Consider the following 21,656-nt stretch of genomic DNA (forward strand, 5'->3'; position numbering starts at 1 on the left):
TGTAGCAAGCATGACAGGAATGTTCAGACACTGTGCACTACGGAGTGTAGCAAGCATGACAGGAATGTTCAGACACTGTGCACTACGGAGTGTAGCAAGCATGACAGGAATGTTCAGACACTGTGCACTAGGGAGTGTAGCAAGCATGACAGGAATGTTCAGACACTGTGCACTAGGGAGTGTAGCAAGCATGAGCGGAATGTTCAGACACTGTGCATTAGGGAGTGTAGCAAGCATGAGCGGAATGTTCAGACACTGCACTAGGGAGTGTAGCAAGCATGAGCGGAATGTTCAGACACTGTGCACTAGGGAGTGTAGCAAGCATGAGCGGAATGTTCAGACACTGTGCACTAGGGAGTGTAGCAAGCATGACAGGAATTTTCAGACACTGTGCACTAGGGAGTGTAGCCGATGGGGGGGGGGGTGTGAGCATAGACAGGCTGCAGGGGAAACACCAAGGAGGAGCGGGATGAGGCCAATTTTATGACAATTACTTCTTTGCCCACAGCATGTCTGCATGACCACACAGCAGGGCAGCTAACTGCAGCCAGCTGTCAACTCAACTGGCCAAGTAGACGTGGGCAATACTCACATTCTCACCTCATCACACGGCAGCTCCTCTGTATAGCTAAAAAGAAGGGGGCCCACTCTATGAACCACTCCACCCACAAACAAAAAGGTCATTGTGTTTGTAATACTGGCATCCAATAACTCGCGCATCAAGGATGGGTTTGCTGAGGTGTAGGAACACAGGGTTATTAAAGGGCTGGGCGCGCGGACTTGCATTGCAAGATACTCCTTTAGTGGCTTCTTGTAACTTAAGGAGAAATATCTAACGTTGAGATTTGCAAGCAGAACCCTGTAACTAAGCATCTGTAGAATACTTACGAGCCATACCTACTCCAGCTCCTCTACTACCCCTGTGCCCTGCTCGCAACCCTCCGGGTAGGCCCATGCGTCTGCCTCCAATCCTCCCAATTCCTTTGCAGCTGGCTCCAGGCTGTGCACAAGAGTCAGTGTGAGCTAATGGGGATAAGGGGGTGTGAAGGGTAAATAGGTTGAAATTAAGAAGACATCAGTAATCACAAAACAGAACCCTTTTCTTCTAGACCGTACCCGTGCTGCACACGACCCTCTTCCTTAAGCCAACAGTTGCTTGATGACACACTAGCCCATTTCCTCCTTCTGAGCAGAAATTAGGACGACACCAGCAAAAGAGTACAAAAATATGTTTTCTCTTAATTACATCAGTTATGAAAGACAAAAAGCAGCTGTAACAAAAATAGATTGCTCGGAGTCACGTGGCCTCTAGTTGAGCTTCTGCTCGGAGTCACGTGGCCTCTAGTTGAGCTTCTGCTCTGAGTCACGTGGCCTCTAGTTGAGCTTCTGCTCTGAGTCACGTGGCCTCTAGTTGAGCTTCTGCTCTGAGTCACGTGGCCTCTAGTTGAGCTTCTGCTCAGAGTCTCTGTTGGCCGTGTACGCGTAGGCTTTCCCCAGCACAAGACGGTCACGCAGCAGCTTGAAGAACGAGTAGTAGTTGCTGAAGAGGATGAGGGCCAAGGAGATGGTGTGGTGCCATTTCCCTGAACACACAAGCGAGTAGAGCTGGTAGAAGATGAGCGCTCCTTCCAAGAGGATGAGGATGTTCCAAAGCCGTAAGGGTTTACTGAAGAAAAACTGCAAAGAGAAGACAAACACATCATGCTCAAAAGAGGGAGACATTCAAGCACAAGAGATGGAACCAGACCTCTGACCACTTCGCACCACGCATACATCGGCACAAGCAGCATCCACACAAGACATCACCGCGCCTCAGCCATATCGGGCAAGGGAGGTAGAGTGCCTCAAAAGCAAGCAGCCAATTAACATCCCACTTGCAAAGTTGGCAATCCGGTAATACAGATAATACAGATATGAACTGGTCACGTGCACTCAGTAAGACCAACATGGAACAAACCATCGCTTACATGTCACACAGCCCAGCTCGATAAAAGACACAGGGCAAAGATGTAGTGGGAGGAGGCGCAAGGAAAAATAAAGACGAAAAAACAACTGAGCAGACTCCACAGGGAATGCAGGGACCAGTCAAGAAACTCATGCATGCTAGAGAGACAGTGCACACCAAGATGTAACAAGATGTAACCTGTATGGCAGCAGCAAGGAAAGGAAACAGCTCTAAAAAGTAGGAAGGTTTCTATCACACACGACAAACGTTACACAACTACACAACTACAATAGTATTTTTGAAGCTTGCATATATTTAAGAGCCATATGCTATGCATAGTTCACCACCTTGTGGTTGGTCCTGAATATTACAACTTGTTTATTAAATTGAAAATTAACACAATATAGCTATGTCTGTAGACTATTCCTTTGTTACATTTATAGACCACCACAACACTCTCGTGTGTGTGTGTGTGTGTGTGTGTGTGTGTGTGTGTGTAAATCGAAAAGATGCTTACATATGTTGGATTAAATTATGCGAAGTATACACATATGTACATTTCCAAAGCTCCAAGGCCACATGTGACAACAAATGGACACACACGAGGAAAAGTCAACAGCTGGTAAGTAATGTTTGTCTTTTGGAGCTTGTTAATGTGTTAAGACTCTCTAACATGTCCTGGTTCCCAACACAACCTTCACTGGCATCTTCAGAGGATGTGAAATGCAGGGAAATTCCAGCCAGCCATCTACGCAAACCCGTCTACTTAGCTCCGTCTCTCCCATTCCTCTGTTCCCCATGGAGTTTGAGCTGTTTGTTATTTGTCAAGTCATTCACATTCCCCTGCTGCTTAGTGATCTTCTCCCGTGTGCCACCCAAAGCTGAAAAGCATGGGCTGCAAGATGCTGGCCAACTCTTTCCTTTCCAGGGGTCTAGTGGCATTGACTTTGGACCCCCTGCACTGGTTTGTAACTTGGTAGAAGCAGCTCTCCTAGACATGCCTCCTGGACCCTGCTCTCTCCCTCCCCCTCACTATGAAAACTATTGCTCTACATAGTCATCCCCAATCAAACAAGGGCAACAAAGTACAGATGCCCAATTAATAGATTTCTAACCAGCTATAATAACCTCCCAGGAGAGAAGGTCTTCCGGAGAGCCAAACTTACTAGAAAAACCGATGCAGCCACTGTGATCATGTATACAGACACCAATCATAACAACTGAATAGGCAATATCACTAACCCAGAGAGACTAGGGGGAACCTGCTGAGAAGGGAATGGAAGACCTTGGCAGAAGGCCCTGCAATGGGGGGACAAGAAGCCCACCCCACCACACCCCCTCCCAAGGACCACATAGATATAAGAGCTGTGCTCTCAGGGAGAACTGGATGGAACTCCGTATGGAAAAAAAAACACTCCAGGAATGATGCAAAGAATATTCAAAAAGGGAGGGGGGAAAAAAAGATACTTTCTACCTTATAGTTTCCCACTGTCCTTGCCCCAAAAAATGCCAATTGTGTGTAGACTTAAGGAAGGGGAATGCAATCTCTGAAATCGTACTCTTCACGATCATCACTCTGGATTCCGAACATCCAGAGGCACAAAAACTGCTCTTCTGAACACCCGTGAAGAACTGCTTGCACCCCTGGACTCCACCCCACAGCTGTCCTCATCTTACCTACTTGGTCTCTCCTCTGCCTTTGACACAGTCAACCATTTCATCCTCATACAAAGGCTCCACAATACCCTTGGTATCTCAGAACTGGAACGGCAGGCCTCGTTCAAAACTGACCACTCTTCCCAAGTCACCTTCTCCTCTCCTCTCCTACTTCCTTTGCCACCTGTGGTGTCCCCCAGGGATCTATCCTCTCCCCCTGGCTATTTAACATCTACCTAGCTCAGCTGGCACTCCTCATCTCCCCCAACGTCCATAGTTATGCAGCAAACACTGAGCTCTTTTTCAGACTTCCTGCTGACTCACTCGCACCTTCCTTCATCCATGACTGCTTATCTGCCATCCAGACCTGGTGCACTTCCAACGACCTCTGTCTCGATGCCAGCAAAACTAAGATCATTCGGATTGGGGGATTCCTTGATTGATTCCTTCCTTGATTCCTTCCTTGATTCCTTCCTTGATTCCTTCCTTGATTCCTTCCTTGATTCCTTCCTTGATTCCTTCCTTCCTTCCTTCCTTCCTTCCTTCCTTCCTTCCTTCCTTCCTTCCTTCCTTCCTTCCTTCCTTCCTTCCTTCCTTCCCTCCCTCCCTCCCTCCCTCCCTCCCTCCCTCCCTCCCTCCCTCCCTCCCTCCCTCCCTCCCTCCCTCCCTCCCTCCCTCCCTCCCTCCCTCCCTCCCTCCCTCCCTCCCTCCCTCCCTCCCTCTCAGGACATTGCTAAGAAGTTATGTTAACTTGTAAAGTACACGGTCGACCACCCAAAGGCATCATGGCGCTGAAGAGGAAGGACTGAACCGCTAGGAACGAAATAAAAAAAAAAGGGCACTACAAAAGAGTGGTCTTAAGAGCTCTTCTAAAAGCAAGATGATTGGGGATTTTCCTCATGGCCGGAGGGAGATCATTCCAGAGGTTGGCCGCGGCCACAGAGAAAGCCCAACCGCCAACCCTGGTGCGATGATATCTTGGGACTACGAGGAGATCCGTAGATCTCGCTCTGGATGATAACGGGAGAATTCGGCCTGCAAAAACTCGGCCCCTTGACCGTGGATAGGCCGATGAACTATACACAAGGCCTTGAAACAGACACAGTGATTAACCGGTAGCCAGGGGAGTGAGCGCAGCACCGGGGTGATGTGAGCTCCTATTGAGTGCTAGTAGCCAGCCTGGCCGCCAGGTTCTGTATCCGCTGGTTCATGCCAATAGGCTGTGATGAATACAGCGTATTGCAGTAATCCAAGCGGGAGAGAACTAATGCTGCGCCCACGGGTGATGGGGGGGGAGGGGTGGAGGGGGCTGCAGCTGTGGCGGTATCATAGGTAGAACCTTCCTCAAAAGCCTGAGAAGGTTTTCGCCCTTTTTTCACTTTGCCTCAGAAGCTCAATGTTACCCAAGCCCAGGTTCTCTCTAGTCTTGACTATTGCAATGACAAAAACAAAGAGGTGATGGCTGGAAGGTTTAGACTGAATCTTAACCACTGGCATTGCTCGGGGCAACCCTCCAGACCATCGTTCTTCGCCTGCCAAGCCATTACAGAAGGGGAAAGACCATATGCAAATCAGGCTTGGCCCCACCCCAAAAGGGGCAGTCCAGCCCAAACTGCTAGGTCACATCTCTTCTGCACGAGACCACAAGCATCCCCAAACATGGCCTAGCAGTTCGGGCTGGACTGCCCCTTTTGGGGTGGCACTAAGCCTGATTTGCATATGGTCTTTCCCCTTCTGTAATGGCTTGGCAGGTGAAGAACGATGGTCTGGAGGGTTGCCCAGAGCAATGCCAGTGGTTAAGATTCATTCTAAACCTTCCAGCCATCACCTCTTTGTTTTTGCTTTGACTATTGCAATAGCCTCCTCCTGAATCTCCCTTCTTCCACTCTGCAACCTCTCCCGCTAAGCCAGAATAGGGCAACAAGACTTGTCCTTGTCATCAGGCCCAGGTACTGCATCTCTCCTTCCCTAAAAAGTCTTCACTGGCTCCCAGTTGCTGCACAGATCAAATCCCTCTTCAGCATCCACAAGGCTGTCTGCGGCCGGGGACCACACTATCTGGAACACTCTTACAAAATACTCTCCTTCTAGACTTCTACGTTCCTCTGGCACCAACTCTTTGTGTGTAAAGCACTTTGCTAAACAGAGCAGGAGGTTGTTCACTTTCCTCAGCTGGATCCCTCCTATGGAACAGCCTCCTCCTCCCTCTGCATCTTTAGCACAACCTTTTTAAGTTCTGAAAACACATCAAGACTTTCCTCTTTTTCTCCTTCTCCTTCCCTTTCTCCCCCCTCTGCTAATCTCACAGTTGCTGTGATTGGTGTCTTGGACCCTTACGCATCCTCGGGGACCCTGCCCACTCACACCCAATCACCCCAGTTCTGTCTACCTTCAGCACTTGCCTCAGCACACCCTCTGCACTGGAGACTCGCACTTTCCCACCCAACGCGGCTACTGGCTGCATAGCACTTACCATACCTTGCACTTCTTCTGTGGCTCACCCTGGAGCACGGACACCCCAGCACCTACTCCACTGCCCTCTTACTTGCTGCACTTGCACATTCTGAATACTCACAAGGCATGGTAGGTTCGGTCGTCTCTTCCCCCACTGTATTCTCTTATATCTATTTGTACTGCAATCCCATGCTCTCTCCCTGTTGCCCTGTGGGAGATTTGATACAGAACTTACTTGCTATATAAGCACCAACCAAGCAAACAAAATAAATGAAACTAGACATATTCCATGCCCTGCAACAGTAAACCAACTGAGCGGTTGACACAATTTAAATACATTACCACCTTGGCCTAAACAAGATGGTTGGCAGGAAATGCCCCAACCTCACAACACAGAGAAGTCAACCTTTGCCACTTTAGCTCATAGTAATGCAACATGTACTGCTCCAACGAATGAAGGACGCCCCTCGCACCACCAGAGACTATGCTGGCACCCACATGGATTACGTTAGCTTCCACAGTGCCACCTAGAAACATCTGACCAATAGTTCCACCTTGAGAGAGACTGGTCATGCACCCAATCCTACCCAGTGTACGCACACCACCTCATTAGCACATAGGATAGAACATTGGCAATTGAGTAAGTAAGCATCAATTTCCAAACAAAACAGCACCTTGTATAAGAAAGTCCTAATTTAATGATTAGGTCTGATAAGATGGATGTACGTTATAAGATTGAGGCCCAAAAGATCGAATTACAAAATTGTGAACCCCATTTGTTTGCACTTTGTAATTTGATCTTTTGCTTTTTTTTAACCCCTGCCACGCATTTTATTTATGCGGGTGACACCCCGGCTACTCCCGAAGACCCCATTACCAAACTAAGTAAGCAGGGGACACCCCTGCAACCTTGTTCGGTATTTGTTATTCAGTCTTTTCAAACAGGTCGATGCACACTAATTGTCCTTTCTTTTTTGAGTCGTTTGGGGCAAACCCGATAAGATTACCACTGGAATTCTATGCTGCAGGACTCTACCTCACAGACATGCTGTAGAAAAACAAACACCTGCTGGAAAATAATCCACCAGTAGAGCAAAAACTTCTGGGGTTATCACAAGTTAGGTAGATTTAGCACCAAGGTTAAACTCTTACCCAACACCTCCTAAATCAATTGTCTGCTAATTGCCCTCTCTTTGTTGCCCCCCCCTTTTACCGAGCTGTATATTCCACTCAGACTGCAATGGTCTTAGAAATGTTGGGCTTTCATGTGCTTATGCAAAAGGCTATTGTGTGCATTCCTATGAAAGAATGCCAAGGCTGTGTGTGCAGATGTGCATCTTTGCTGTGCATACATGCGATAGGCTATAGTTTGTGGGAGTAAAAAGCTATGCTGCATGTGAAAGGCTGGGTGTGCACATGCAAATCTCAGGCTTGTGTGAAAGTCTGCATTGCTCTTTCAAAGCTGCAGTCCACTGGGAGGTGTTGCTGCAAATCTTGTACAGGTTATAATTTGGGCACTACCTTAGTTCAATGACCACACCAAAGGCTAATGGTTAACCCGTCTATTGCCAGGTTCTATAGTCTGGCCCAAGTGTGCCAAGCCTAGGATAGTCTTTTTCAATAAACATGCACGCCACATTGTAGGAACCTGGGGTGCATGCGGACATCTGACTTTCGTGCTGTTAGAGAGTTTTACAAAAGTTCAACTTGGGATAGGACTAGAGAAGACACACACTTGAGATATAGGGCTCCAACACTTGGTATAGGCCTGAACCACACAAGTATGTTGGTAGCAATGGCTGAACAGCCAGGCTCATTTTAGGAGAGCACAGGGCTGTAGGTGGTACAAAGAACGTAAGAGTATAACCATAAGGCCAAAGAAACACTGACACTTTTTAAAAAAAAAAGTGTTTTGATTCCTACAAACAAATGCAAGTAAGAAGCTTTCACAAATATAAAATACGAATGACTAATATAAAAGAACAAAAAGAAAACAGGAAAATATAAAACAGGAAGAAATAATAAAATTCATCAAATTAATCACATACTGGAAAACAGTCCAATTTGGTCTATTTTGATTGCAATCCATCTTCACCAGGAGTTAGCAATTCTAACTTTTTCAATATTATAGAAAGAAAACCACATGGTGCTAAATTAAAAACCTGCGATTGGCCACCCATCAAACTACTCCACAAGGCTTCATTATCTGTAGCGATGACTAGATGTTTCCCGTCTTCCTTCAGGGCCAGACAAACCATCACCAGATGTTTCGCAGTTGCTCTCCTTTTTACCATTCCAACTCATATCCCTCTCCACGTTCTTCCACCTGCTCACTTTTTCCAATGTCGGTAGCTGGTTTAATCGAAAGCGGACCTATAAAATCTGGATTTTTTTGGACATGAAAAGAAGAGTATGTATTTGGACACCTGCTCCCTTTTATAATTGAGCCTGGCATATTCCTTATAGAGGGTATATTTAGCCAACTCATCAATTGTTTTCGCCCCATCTTATTGGAATCATTTTTTTTCCCCACCATTGAGGGTTCGATGGCAAACTCTTCTCCAAAAGAGCCTACCCCAACGAGTAGGTCCTTAATTTGATCCTTTAGTCTAGTAATTGTTAAACCTGAGGTACGCCTTTGGTCTTCGCCCCACTTTTCATACAATGAATGGAGGGGCGGATTTATTAGCTTAGCATATTGAGTCATCTTGCTCCATTTAGCTCTGGTGGCCAAAGAAAGCCCAAACTTGTGTCTCATCACCGAGTTTGGTACAGAGTTTGCTAGCCCCAGTGCGAATCGAATTCAATTTGTCCCCCAAGTCGTTTAGATTGATATCTAATCTGTAAAGTATGGTGGGTTCCACTTGCATCAAGTAGAAATGAATCAAAGGTTTCAGGGAGAAGAAGCACAACTGTGCATAGAACCTTTTCATTTTTGCTAATAACAGTCTATATTTTCCATCGATATGCTGTATCCCACATTGTTTTGATGTGGTATTTAAGACCTCATAGCCCAAATAGGTCAGAGAGTCTTCCCCCACGCACCAGGTCAGAGTTTTCCAGCTTCTCTTTGTAGAGAAAATGAGAACTCTTGATTTGTTGCCCATTCACTTTTAAGTTGTTTTCTACTAAGTATGTGTGGAACAAAGTGAGTTTCCATTGAAGTCTAATTGGGGTAAAATCAAAAAGGACTATATCGTCCGCAAGCGCTATCCAATCACAAGTCCAACCTGACTGGATTTGCGAGACCCCCCCCTGCCATATTTTTGCCATCTCAGCGGTGTAGAGATTGTACAGGGTGGGGGGCCACCACGCATCCCTGCCTCAACCCAACAAATGTTGTGATGGGAGCAGTCGTGGACCCCTCACTATCCAAACTCACTCTCACCGTTGTATACGTGTGCAGCAGAGCCAACAGCTGCACCAGATTGGCAGGAACTCCTACCGCCATAAGCTTGTTCCAAAGCCGTTCTCTACTGACTGTATCAAATGCGTCAGACATATCGATAGATGCCATGTAGACTCTGCCTATAGCTTTTATTTTATTTTTTTACCGCTGCCCGCATATGGGCCATAAGAAAGTCATTTAGGGGAGTACCCATCCCAGCGCGATACCAAATTTGCAATTCAGGTAGTAATTTTTTTACTTTTGGTGATCTTAGTTTTAAATTCTTTTAACAACAAGGTTCCAAAGATTTTACTAAACAAATCCACAAGTGCAATTGGCCTAAAGTTTCTTGGGTTTAGCTTATCCCTCTTCTTAAAGATGGGGATAACCAGGGCTCATCTCCATGACTCTGGGACCTTATGGGCAAGGCAGATGTGTGTCAATAAGTCCCGGAGTGGAGGGCCCCAAATATTCAAATTGTTTTTAATAATCATCGGGGTGGATGTTGTGTGGGCCTGGAGCTCTATAAGGTTTTGCTTTACCAATTGCCCATAGGGCATCTTCAAACTCCCAGGGGAATACTTTAACAGTTTGCAACCCTCTTCCCTCTAGGTCACGTGCAACTTCATTTTCGGGTAATTAATACTTTCCCCGTATGTATGGTTCCCATGTCTGCGCCTTAATCTGACAATCCTCGGATTTTTTTTTTTTCTTTCTTCGTAGCATGCCAACACCCCAAATCAGTGATCAGAATTTGACAGCATCATTACCAATCAGTGATCCTACCATGTCCTGGTTCCTCTTGATAAGAGTCTCGTGTTTCAGTAGATTCCATGACCGTTTGAAGTCTAAGGAATAACTTACTTACCTGTAACTGTTGTTCTCCAGCATGGCTCTGGCATGGATTCACATGCTCATGAATATTCCCCCCCGTCGTCAGGCTGGGAATCCTTGGTAAAGAAGAAAAGAAGTTTCAGTTTCGTTTCTGAACTGTCTTTCTCCTATTAACCAATCACTGGTCTCTGGGTCATACTGCCCCCAGCCAATGACTGCCCTCTACCTAAGCCCCTCCTCAGGCAGCCATCTTCAGATTTTTACCGCACGTTCAAGTTTTGGGAGTCCTCGTGCTATAGCTCTCGAGCTTTAACTGCGTATTGCGTTTTTTTTCAGAGAATTTTCAGACAATTGAGCCTCAAGCTCCACAGATTCATCGTCCGTTAATGGCGAATTTTCGTTGAACTCATCTCTTCTCTGAGGATTCCAGAAGACACTCGAGGACTACCCCCCCGTGGTCATGGGCGAAGACAAAGGAGACTCGACGCCCCTGTTCAGAAGCACTGCGAGTCCGCGAACACTGGGAGTGCCATTGGCACGGGCTCCACGGCTGCCAGGCCGAGTGCAGCATCCCCGACGGCGTCAACCATGAGCCAACGCTGCAGCTTGACGAAAAGGAAATCGGACAGTCCGGGTAAGCTTCGGGAGAAGGCCCGGTCGAATCCCACAGAGAAAGCCAAGGGGGAGCGAGGCATTGACCCTCCCCCCACGGTGAAGGCCTCCGACGCACCTAAGGTCGTGAAGGCCCAGGTTCACCAGGCTAAGGCTTCGATCGATTGAGGGAGTGGCATCGTCCCTGGCGGAGACCGCGGATGCGGCCCCAGTGGACACGACCTCCAAGGCAAGAGTTTCCCTGCCCGCCCAGAGGGAATCATCTTTCCAGCCCATCGAAAAGACCCCCGTGAAGCACCGGGCTGAGAAGAAGGGGTGGGGGCACGGTGGTCATACCGGACTCTGAGATCTCCTCCGAGGACAAGCTGTCTGGCCTTAAGGCAGTTCTTGACAACAAGTTTGTCGAGGTCAGGTCCTACGGGAAGGACCCAGACGAAGAGGACGTGGAAAGCGACGAGGGAACCAACGATAGCGACAGGATGGCGAGGAACCGGAGGATACCACACCGCTGCCAACGCTTCCGTCGCAACCGTTGTCAGCACCGACAGACAGGTCAGAGGACATCTTACTAGCCCTGCACGCCCTGTGTTCAGAAATAAGGACAAGGATGCCCCAACCTCCGGCAGACGATTCAGCGGCGCCTGGACCATCAGGAAGCCCTCCACACAAGCGGAGGCGAGTCGATCTGCCCCCACCCTGCCATCCTTCACCTCCCTCACCTCCGCCGAGGAACGAGATCTTTACCGAGGATTCCCAGCCTGACGACAGGGAACATTCATGCTTCCTTAAAAAAGAAATTACACATACGTCTGCGATTAGAAAAGACTTCCCAGGACCTGGAGGTGACCCAAGAGGTGCAGAGGTGAATGTGCAGTACGGAGAGTGTCCTGATGTGGCACTCAATGTCCTGGGGTACCGTCTCGCAGAGCTAGGATTGCCATCAAAAACATTTGGCCATGTGATCATGTAAATTTTCAATAGTGTTCACTTGTCAATAAGATGCACCTCCCCCACAAAATGGAACCTATTTGCCACAATGAGATATAGATACACTAACCTAGACTTTACTGAACAGACAATGCAGTGTTTTACAGAGGCAATACTGTAATGATGCATTATACAAGAACTTGAATGTTTAGGAATCACATGGCAGGTCTCTTAAAATAATATATTATGAATAAAAAGCCAACACAAACTGATCTTTACCAAACAGGTTATAGTTGGCTTAATAAAAGGATCATGCTGATCACTTCTGGTTTGCAATCATTTAAAAAAAGAAATAACTTGTCTTGTCTAAGACTCCACCACAGCCCCTTGGCACCAGAGGAGATGATTACTGGTGCACTCTCTCTCTCTCTCTCTCTCCCCAATAGCCCCTCTGAACTTATAAACAGATAGAAAGACGGCAGAGAGGCCCGAGGGCAAGAGGGGAATGCAGGGTGTGCTGCTATTTCATTGATCAGAGATTTAAATAGAATGCTACACAAGTGGCAATTTAATTAGCAAACCTACAGAATTATATAGCAAATTGCTACGCGACGCTGCTTATTTCATGTCTTGAACAAGATGAGTAATCCACCCAGATGCAATAACACACTGGTGCCTTCACAAAAATTATGCAATCTCACAGATCATTTAAAGAGTAAAATGGCCAACATACCATTCAAAGAAGACCAGACCGTGAACCACCCCCTAAACCATTGCAGTAACACAGAACAAACTGATCAACTTCGCCAAAATGTCAAGAGAAAAACCTCTCTGCGTGGTACAAAAAAAAAAAAAACAAGGCAGGCTCGCCAATGGAGCACTACCCACCAGACATCTATAAGGCAATCCTTACACAGGGCACACCATCGGAATGCTACCTAAACCTCTTCACTCTATCGCTCAACAGGCAAAGTATTGAGAGCGTTCAAATCTGCATACATTAAGCCTCTCCTCAAGCACATAACAGGCGACAAGGAAGACCGCTCAAACTACAGACCGATCTCAAACATTCCCTACCCAACAAAATTATAGACCCATGTATACGAACACATAGAAAAACACCATTTTTTTTTTTATTTAAAAGAATTTTTATATATAGTTTTACAAAAGAAAACTTTTACAAACAAAAAATATGTAGTTTTACAAAAGAAGACTTTTACAAACAAAATTTATGTAAAACATGAACCTTATAAATTGTAAACATGATCATTAAAATTTCAATCAACCAGAGAGTTAAAAAAATTAGGTTCCTCAACCATTTCTTTAAACAAACTTTCCGTTACATTACAATCAACAAAACATAGGTTATAGATTGAATTCATCACCCATTTCTTTGATCAAGCTTTTCATTACCAGCATCATAATTTGATCTACCCAAAAATCGTACCTGAAAATTTGTTTATACATCATTTTTTAAGAAAGATGTTCAACTAGAGTTGTTTAGGTTGTCATTTATGCTTTCCAATACAGTTTTGATTTTACTCAGCAGACGCACTAATGAAATGATAAGTGCCATGCTCCCACCATACATACAGCTATCCCAAAACGAAGATTTCAAAGTATCTGTATCCTTTGGGGCAAATATCCCCAGATAGTTCTTTCTATCGTGTTCAAAGAAGGTGCAGTCAACTACTAGATGTTATAAGGTTTCAGTAAACCCACTATCGCAAAGGCGACAAAGCTGATTAGTGAATACACCAATACATTTTCGCCAATGATGAATTCTCTCAAGTGTGTGGTATTGATTCAATTTGAACCTTAAATAAGCTCGACGTGTCTTACTTGATGGGCATAACTCCAGATAAGGTGATCTTAACTCTCTTTTTCGTGGCCATCTAGCATATTCCAAATACGATTTGTATGAATTATTACAATCCAAGGTTGCTGACCAGTCACGATCGTAGAGATTCCTTTTGACTTTAGGAAGCTGCATAACTAGATCTTGAATCGTGCAGTCACAGTCGTCTAAGATAAAGTTCATTTCATTAGCAAATATGCTCATAGATTTTAGTTTTGGCAAAGCAAATAACCCATTTAGATCCATGTATAGGGAGTTTTTGTGAGGCGCCATAATATCTGCATATCGTGATAGTTTTCTCCAAGACCATCTGGCAGTTAGAGAGGATATACCAAGTTCATGTCTGATAATAGAGTTAGGGATTGATTTAGATAGCCCCAACACACTTTTCCATACATTTCCCTGTATTTGATTTAATATGCCGCCCACATCAAGAAGACACATATCCAAGCCATATAGAAGGATTGGTTCAACTTTCAACATATAGAAATTGATCAACGGTAGCAGCGAAAACTCACAGATAGTTCTTAACAAAACCTTCATCATGGATATTAACGGACGCACCTTCGTCTTTAAATATGATTGCCAAAATTTAAGAGAATACTGGACTTTTAAGGGATACCCAAGATAACGAATTGCGTTTTCACATACAATGATGTTACCATTTAGTTGCCAGTTATATGATTTGATTTTTCTTGAATTGCGAAAAACAACAATTTGTGATTTCAGAGAGTTTGGTGTTAAGTTATGAGATGCAGCATAATTAGAGAATCTGTCCAGTTTTTGTTGTAATCCACTTGGAGTTCGATCAAACAATAAAATATCGTCTGCAAAACATAACCACGATATTTTCAAATCCCCTAGTTTCACGGGAAACATGCCACTTCCATTCCACATCATATCCATGTCACAGATGTATAAATTAAATAATGTAGCGGCCATGTTACAGCCTTGTTTGACTCCTATCATGGTCATAATAGGTACTGTAAGAACACCATCTCCATTTATCCTTATTTGATACGTTGTGTGATTATGCAACATTGCAACTAGTTGAACCATTCATTTTGGGAAACCAAGTTGTATGAGTTTGGTCCATAATATTTCTCTTATTACTGAGTCAAAAGCACTACTCATGTCCAAAGCTGCCATATAGACAGCCCCGTACTCTGGAATTTTGGTTTGTGCATAAATGTGTGATATAATGAGAGCATTTAACGAAGTCCCCATATACTTTCGAAACCCCGTTTGAAACTTTGAGAATATGCTCTTTGTTTCTATAAAATTTTGTAAACGCTGTAGTAAAATTATAGAAAAACCTTTTCTGATGCGTCCATCAGTGCAATTGGCCTGAAATTCATAGGCAATTTGGGATTCCCCTTTTTGTACAAGGGAATGATTATGGCATTAAGCCATGACTTGGGGATAGAATTAGTCGAAAGAATATAAGCAAACTTTGTATAAAGAATGGCGCCCCAAAAGTATGGGTCATCTTTTAAAATACAGGCAGGCAGACCATCCGGCCCAGCCGCCTTAGAATAGTTAAGATGGTTGATTGCATCAACAATTTCATTCAGGGAAAAGAATAAGTGTTCCTTACAATCGAATTCAAGAATTCCTGAGTTATATGTTGAGAATTTCAGAGGCAGACTATATTTACATTCAAAATATTCAATCCAAGTGGACGAGGCAATTGGTGAGGCCATATCATGCAACGACACCCCCTTTTTGTTATTTAATACTGCCCAGATGTACCTGGTGTCATGTGTGATGAGATATTTCATCATTTGTTGATTCGCGACAAGCTTCATTTGAAATTTTATGGATTTTAGTTTGTGCCTGTAGTGGTTCATGATCTTGTTTTTGGCAACATAATAGTATATGTGTTGCTCGTGACTCTTCTTCAAAGCACGCAGACAGCGATTTTTTTCCCTCTTAGCCATTGCTATTACAGAATTGTAGCCACTTTCAACGGATAAGTTTAGGGCTGTCGCTTTTTGGGCAAGATGTTCAATATGATCTTTAATTATAATCGAATTCCATTCTTCTCTTCTGCGTGCATTAATGAAGAGATCTGCGGTACTAGACACACGAATTACATCTCTTTGGACCAGAAACGATAGCTCTCTACACATTTTCGGATGCCATCCCACAGAAGTCTGTACTCTATGAAGGGTCACCAATCCCAGAGCAACATCTTTATTCAAGGATGCCAAATCGCATTTTACACTTGTACTTATCGGGTAGTGATCGCTCTGGGTCTGTGTGTGGATTGAGACATTGTTTACCAAGGGCATACAATTGGAGGAGACAAAAAAAATAGTCAATGTAGGAGGATTGAGACCCCCTCTTCCAAGTCCCCTTATGATCACCAGTCTCATATTCCAACAATTGAATGTTCCATTGTTTGAAATAGGAGACCCAACCCTTTCCCAGAGTCACTGAGGTACTTGATAAGGACTTGCACCTATCAACCGACTTAGATATTGAGGGTACACAAACCGCATTAAAATCACCCCCAATGACAATCATGTAATTCGAATTTCTGATCATTGCCTCCTCAAGTAATTCTTCCATATTATCAAATGCGGCCTCTATCGAGACATTTGTCGGATTGTAGTACAGGCATACAATTAAAAATGCACAGGTCGATACACCAATGAGGATGCACTCAATTGCCAACATTCCATGTTTAGCAAAAATAACCTTCGAATTGTGGTTTATGGCATTATTTATAAGTATAGCAATACCCCCATACGGCCGACCTGTTGCACCTCTTATAGCCGGTAAACAGTAATTGGAAAATCCCTCCATATTCAATTCATTAACACACATAGTTTCCTGTAAAAGTGTTATCATGGGAGATCCCATATATACAAAGTTGGAGGCCCAATTTTCTAAGTTCCTTTTCCCGCAACAATTCCAAGACAATATTTTAAGACACTGAGCATTTAATGCTGAAATGTTTTTTGACTATGGTTTGCTTTGCTTATTAGAGAATTCAAGGATAGATGTCATCAGAGGAGCAAGCCAAGGAATGTTAGAAGTGGCACCCACCAGTTCTGATATTTTAGAAAATAATTCAACAGTTTGTGCAGAACCGGCTGATAAGGTGGCGTGAGTGGCCCCCATTACTGCCTCAGGTTTTAAGACTTCGTTTAGGAATTCCTCAGCCTCTTCAATAGTCCTAAACAGGTGTAGTGTCAACCCACGGGCGTTAAAGTCATCTCTATGATCCCACAATAGCCTGAGTATCATTGCTGAGTGTGGAGCACAGATCATTCTCAGATTATTATGGTTTGCCAGTCTCAGCCACTCAATGTCATCCATGTGGAGGGTTCTCAATTGAGGACTATCCTTAAAAATGTTAAACAAAAAGGATCTGTTTAGCCTTTGTTTGCCATTGATTGCCTGATCACTGGACCAACCCAGAAAATACCTTATATCTCTGTTGAAAACATATTTAGTTTCCTCTTTTTCATGACTACCTCGGGAAGGAGATGTACTCTCAACAGATACTCTGACTTCTATGGCTTCCCTTGCCTCAGTAGTGGAATCCCCCTCACAATCAATTGAAGCTACCAGATTTTCTGGATGTGGAATGTGACTTTCAAAGTCCTCAATGGATTGAATGTTGTTCATATTCCTAGAGGAGTTGGTTTTTATCTTTACGGCACATGCCTTTTTTTGTTTAGGAACTGCGTCTGGGTTAATATCAGGATTTAGATCCTTTATCTGTCCTAACACCGTGGTTTTTTTTTCAATAAGAGGATAAAATGTCGATAGGCGTCCTTGAGACAACTGTCCAGAGTCACCCTTCTCCATATTATCCGTCGGTTTCCTCATGAGGGCTCCCTTTTTTTTTGTTTGTGGGGGGGAGCCAACTGATGGAACCACATTTAAGACCACCTTTGATTCTTCATTCAGGTGTGTTAGGTCAATCTTTGATTCATTTGCAGAACCTGAAAGAGAGTTGGATGGTTGCGTCTCAACCTCATCATCAGCAATTTTCATTCTTTTCTTATTTTTATTGGTGTTTTTACTGTTATCCTGTTTCATTTTTTTATGACCACAGATATTTGATCATTAGTTAACTTTTTTTTCTGTTTATTTTCTCTTTTGATTGCCCTAACGTGAGCACGCTTCATTTTACGTGACATAAAAATCTGATTTCCCTCAGATTCGTTGTCCTCACGATCACTGCTCGCAGCACCTCCTTCTCTTAATTTGTCCAGATTCTCAGCGATAATAAAATCGCTTCTAATTTGTTCTGCTTCTGCTTCGTTAATGACATTCACTAAAGGTGAAGGGCTATTGAGTGCAGTCTCTTGTGGCAGAGGCATTGAACTAATTGCATCGACGAACTCCTCAAGTCTCCCCCCCCCCCCCCAGATTTTAAATCCAAGTGCTGTCTTGTAAGTAAACGAGATAACTCTTCCAATCTACATGAGTTTTGCTTGACTTCATCCAATATAATAGATGACACAGGACATTCCATAGGAGTGTTTTCCTCCTTGGGGCCATCCACGACAGCTCTCGCATAAGTACGTTGCTCTGATATCACAATGTGGGGAGATGCAGTAGTTTGGGTGGATTGATTTCTACACGTCTGAACATTAGCTGACAGAGCTTTCAGTAAGCATGCGTCAACAAGTGCTTGTTTTTCTGAATGAGCAACAGATTGGGGAAAACAACATACCCTCAATTTTAGATACTTTGTTGGTTAAGTCCAACACCACTTCTTTTAATGAATTGATGTGCATGTGCGTTAGATCATGACCTTTATCTAATAAATTTAAAAGGGAAGAAATCACAGGAAAGTTGCTTAGATCATCTTCATTGTTCAGGCCTTGGGATTTAGGTTTTGTGTTTTTGTCTGGAATGGGACACGCCCCTACCTCGTAACACATTTCTTCATCGAATGTTTCATTCACCATTTGTGTCGGTGCAGGGAGAGACCCTTGGCCATTAGATATTTTGCAGAATATGGGAGAACTACAGGAGGGTCTCTGCTTTCGTTCATGATGGTAGGGTTCAGTACCAGCAAAGGAGTGTATAGAGTGACCCTCCTGAATGTTATGCAAGCAGATCCGTTCAACTTCCGATGGTAAGAATACTACCGGAGAATTCGGGGTGAGTGAAATTCTGCAGCGTTTCTCCCATTCGCCAATCAGTGCAGGAGCCAGGAAGGAAACATCAGAAATTATTTTCGGTACCACACAGGTTTTATCATCTTGATTTGCAAGTGCCACAATCCCAAGGGACTCTATTTCTTTGTTTTTTTGAGTTACTACAGCCGAAGCTTTTACCTTAGTGGAAATTTTAGTAGAATCTTCATCAGCAGTTATTACATTAGGTGTGCAAAAGGGAAGATGTTTATTTGTGTCATCATTAGGTTCTATTGCCATTGATTGCAGGCTATATGGAATGTTGTTATTGTCATTTAAACCAGCATCTAATGCCGGTGAGTGAGGAGCAATTGTATTGGATTCTAAGTCAGAGTCATGTAATAGTACCGGATTTGTGGCATTCATCCCTATATGAGAATTCCCTTCAGCTAGGCTCTTGCTGCTACGTAGACTGACCACCATTTTGCTATTTAAGACCTAGCAGATGCCTGCAGTGGTATTTATTGGATTAACCACCTCAAATTAGCTACTATGAGCTTATGAGTAGTAGACTTGAAAGAATAATATGGTATTATAAATATAATAATATCAGATTGAAATACAAGCACAAGGTTGGTTATACAGCAGAACGTACAGTTGATTCAAGCAAGAACAGAAAGTTCAGTCTGGAATAGAAGATTCACTGAGTTTAGTACTCAAGAGGACCTCAAGAGCAGTTTGAAGGTACTTCCTTCAAGAGTTTACTTCCTTCTAGGGTTTTTACCTGATGCCCTGCCGACCCGCCGAACAGCCCAGCACACTTAAACACACTTCGGTGCGCGCGCGGTGCGCGTGCCAGTGTGTTTTGAAGCGGGTGTGCGCCAATCGTACGGGGCGTGGGCGGGGCCTTCGGCGGGATCAGACAGAGGCTGTAACAGAAAGAAGGGGAAATCAGGAACTAAAAGTCAATGCGGAGACAGTCACTGTTGTGCACGAAGTGCACGCCACAGTATCTTCTTTCACCAGTAAGTTCGCTATTGGCAACAAGTACCTGAAAACAAGTCCGGTTCAAAAGTGGAAGTAATACCTCAGGTCCACACAGTCCAAACGTGGTGCGACTAAACGCAATCTTCTCCTTGCCGACTACTTGTCGGAGAGCAGCGAGTACAGCCAAACAGCCCAGCACACTTAGACACACTTCGGACCAAGCACAAGTTGGCTTCAAAACCATGAGAGGGAAAGACGGCACGTCTCCGTCTATATGGGACGACCTAAAGACCACTGCAGACTCAGCCGATACTCCATGACCTCTCTGCAGAATTCAACAGTCAGCCATAACATCCTAAATCAAGTGTAGGATAGATCTCTCAGGGGCAACTTGCTTGCCTTGGAAGCAAGACAGCGTGAAGCAATACAGGTTTGATCCCCGGGTCCACGCTTAGAAACCTCTGGGTATTAAGTGCGCTATAAATAACCAATTATAATAGACTGTAAGAAAATGGGACCACCCAGAGCGCTGCTCTGGATCAAATCTTTCCTGTTTGAAAGAACAGGAACAGTATGGATGAAACCTTTCAAATTCATGCGGCGAGACACCACTTGCGGAGTACCACAAGGATCCTCGCTATCCCCACTCCTCTTTAACATCTATATAACGCCACTAAATCAACCGCATTAAAAGACACGGCTTCACTTGCTACAACTGCGCAGATGATAGACAGTTTCAAAGAAAGCTACCAATGGATGAACACCAACAACCTCAAAAATCAACCCAGACAAGATGGAAATCATGATTACATCAAACATCCAAGGAAGCAACCAGTACATCCCATGGCCCACAGAAATGGAAACAGCACCCACGCTATTCAGAGTAGTAACAAACCTGGGGGTTCTAATGGACAACGAGCTAACCCTGGAATTGCAAGTGAGCGTGATAATCAAAAAAGGCTTCTTTGTTCTACACACGATCAAAAAGATTTGATCATTCCTCTCCTTCACGCACAAAACACTGGCCATCATGTCCAGGATAGACTACGCAAACAGCTTATACCTTGGAATGCCCGACTACCTCCTGAAAAAACTGCAACGTATACAGAACGCAGAAGCCAGACTTCTTCTCAAACTCTCACGAAGGGACCACATCACTCCAGCACTAAGGAGGCTACATTGGCTCAAAGTCAATAAACAAATCACCTTCAAAACAATGTGCATGATACACAGCACAGTCCACAGCCTGGTAGCAGAATTCATACCAAAGAAAACCTCCATTTACCAGCCGACTAGAACACTCAGACCCAGCAACAACATCAGTCTTGAACCAAAACCATATACGAGGAGAAAACGGGGTGGATCAGTGTTCTCTTGTTTAGCCGTAAATCTTGGTAACTCCCTCCCCAGAGAAATACGAATCATGAAAGACCATCAGAAATTTAGAAAACGTCTAAAAACCTGGCTCTTCAACTCTGAACGGGATGAAAACGAATGAACAGACAAGCACCATGAAAAGGAGCACAAACTGAGGAGGATGGGAGAGTAGGCCGGAAAGGAGTAGAGTATAGGGAAGAAGAGGCGTCTGAACGGGAAGAAGACCTGGGCGTGTCATTCTTCTATGGTGGGTGTTTGGGGAGTTTTCCTAAAGTACACTTTAGTATCAGTCTGTACTACTCATGGAACCTTGGTAGAGTGGCGGAGAAGTCAGGCTTAACATGAAAGGAAGATGTGAGCTGTAGGTAAGTACACTGAACTCAGTAAAGCAGTTCAAAGAAAAAACTTAAACCAATAACCTTTATTAAAATATTTATTATATGTACACAAGGAAGGTTTTAAAATACCTAGGTCATTCAATCACATAGGAATACATTTAAACACTTTTCAAAA

At 44.2% G+C, this 21,656-nt stretch overlaps 1 protein-coding gene across 3 annotated transcripts in view; it reads right to left on the bottom strand.

Moving 5' to 3' along the window:
* Nucleotides 1–1,214: 1,214 nt before the first annotated feature.
* The window catches only part of TMEM39B (transmembrane protein 39B), a 90,781-nt gene continuing 70,339 nt past the window's right edge, over nt 1,215–21,656 (bottom strand). For all 3 annotated transcript variants that reach the window (XM_069622492.1, XM_069622494.1, XM_069622493.1), the window contains one exon: nt 1,215–1,677. In XM_069622492.1, the coding sequence (XP_069478593.1) occupies nt 1,441–1,677 (237 nt within the window). In that variant the 3' untranslated portion in view covers nt 1,215–1,440. The remainder of the gene's footprint in view (nt 1,678–21,656) is intronic.

Source organism: Ambystoma mexicanum, chromosome 11 (assembly GCF_040938575.1).
Source record: "Ambystoma mexicanum isolate Mex_15411 chromosome 11, UKY_AmexF1_1, whole genome shotgun sequence".
Lineage (NCBI taxonomy): Eukaryota > Metazoa > Chordata > Amphibia > Caudata > Ambystomatidae > Ambystoma > Ambystoma mexicanum.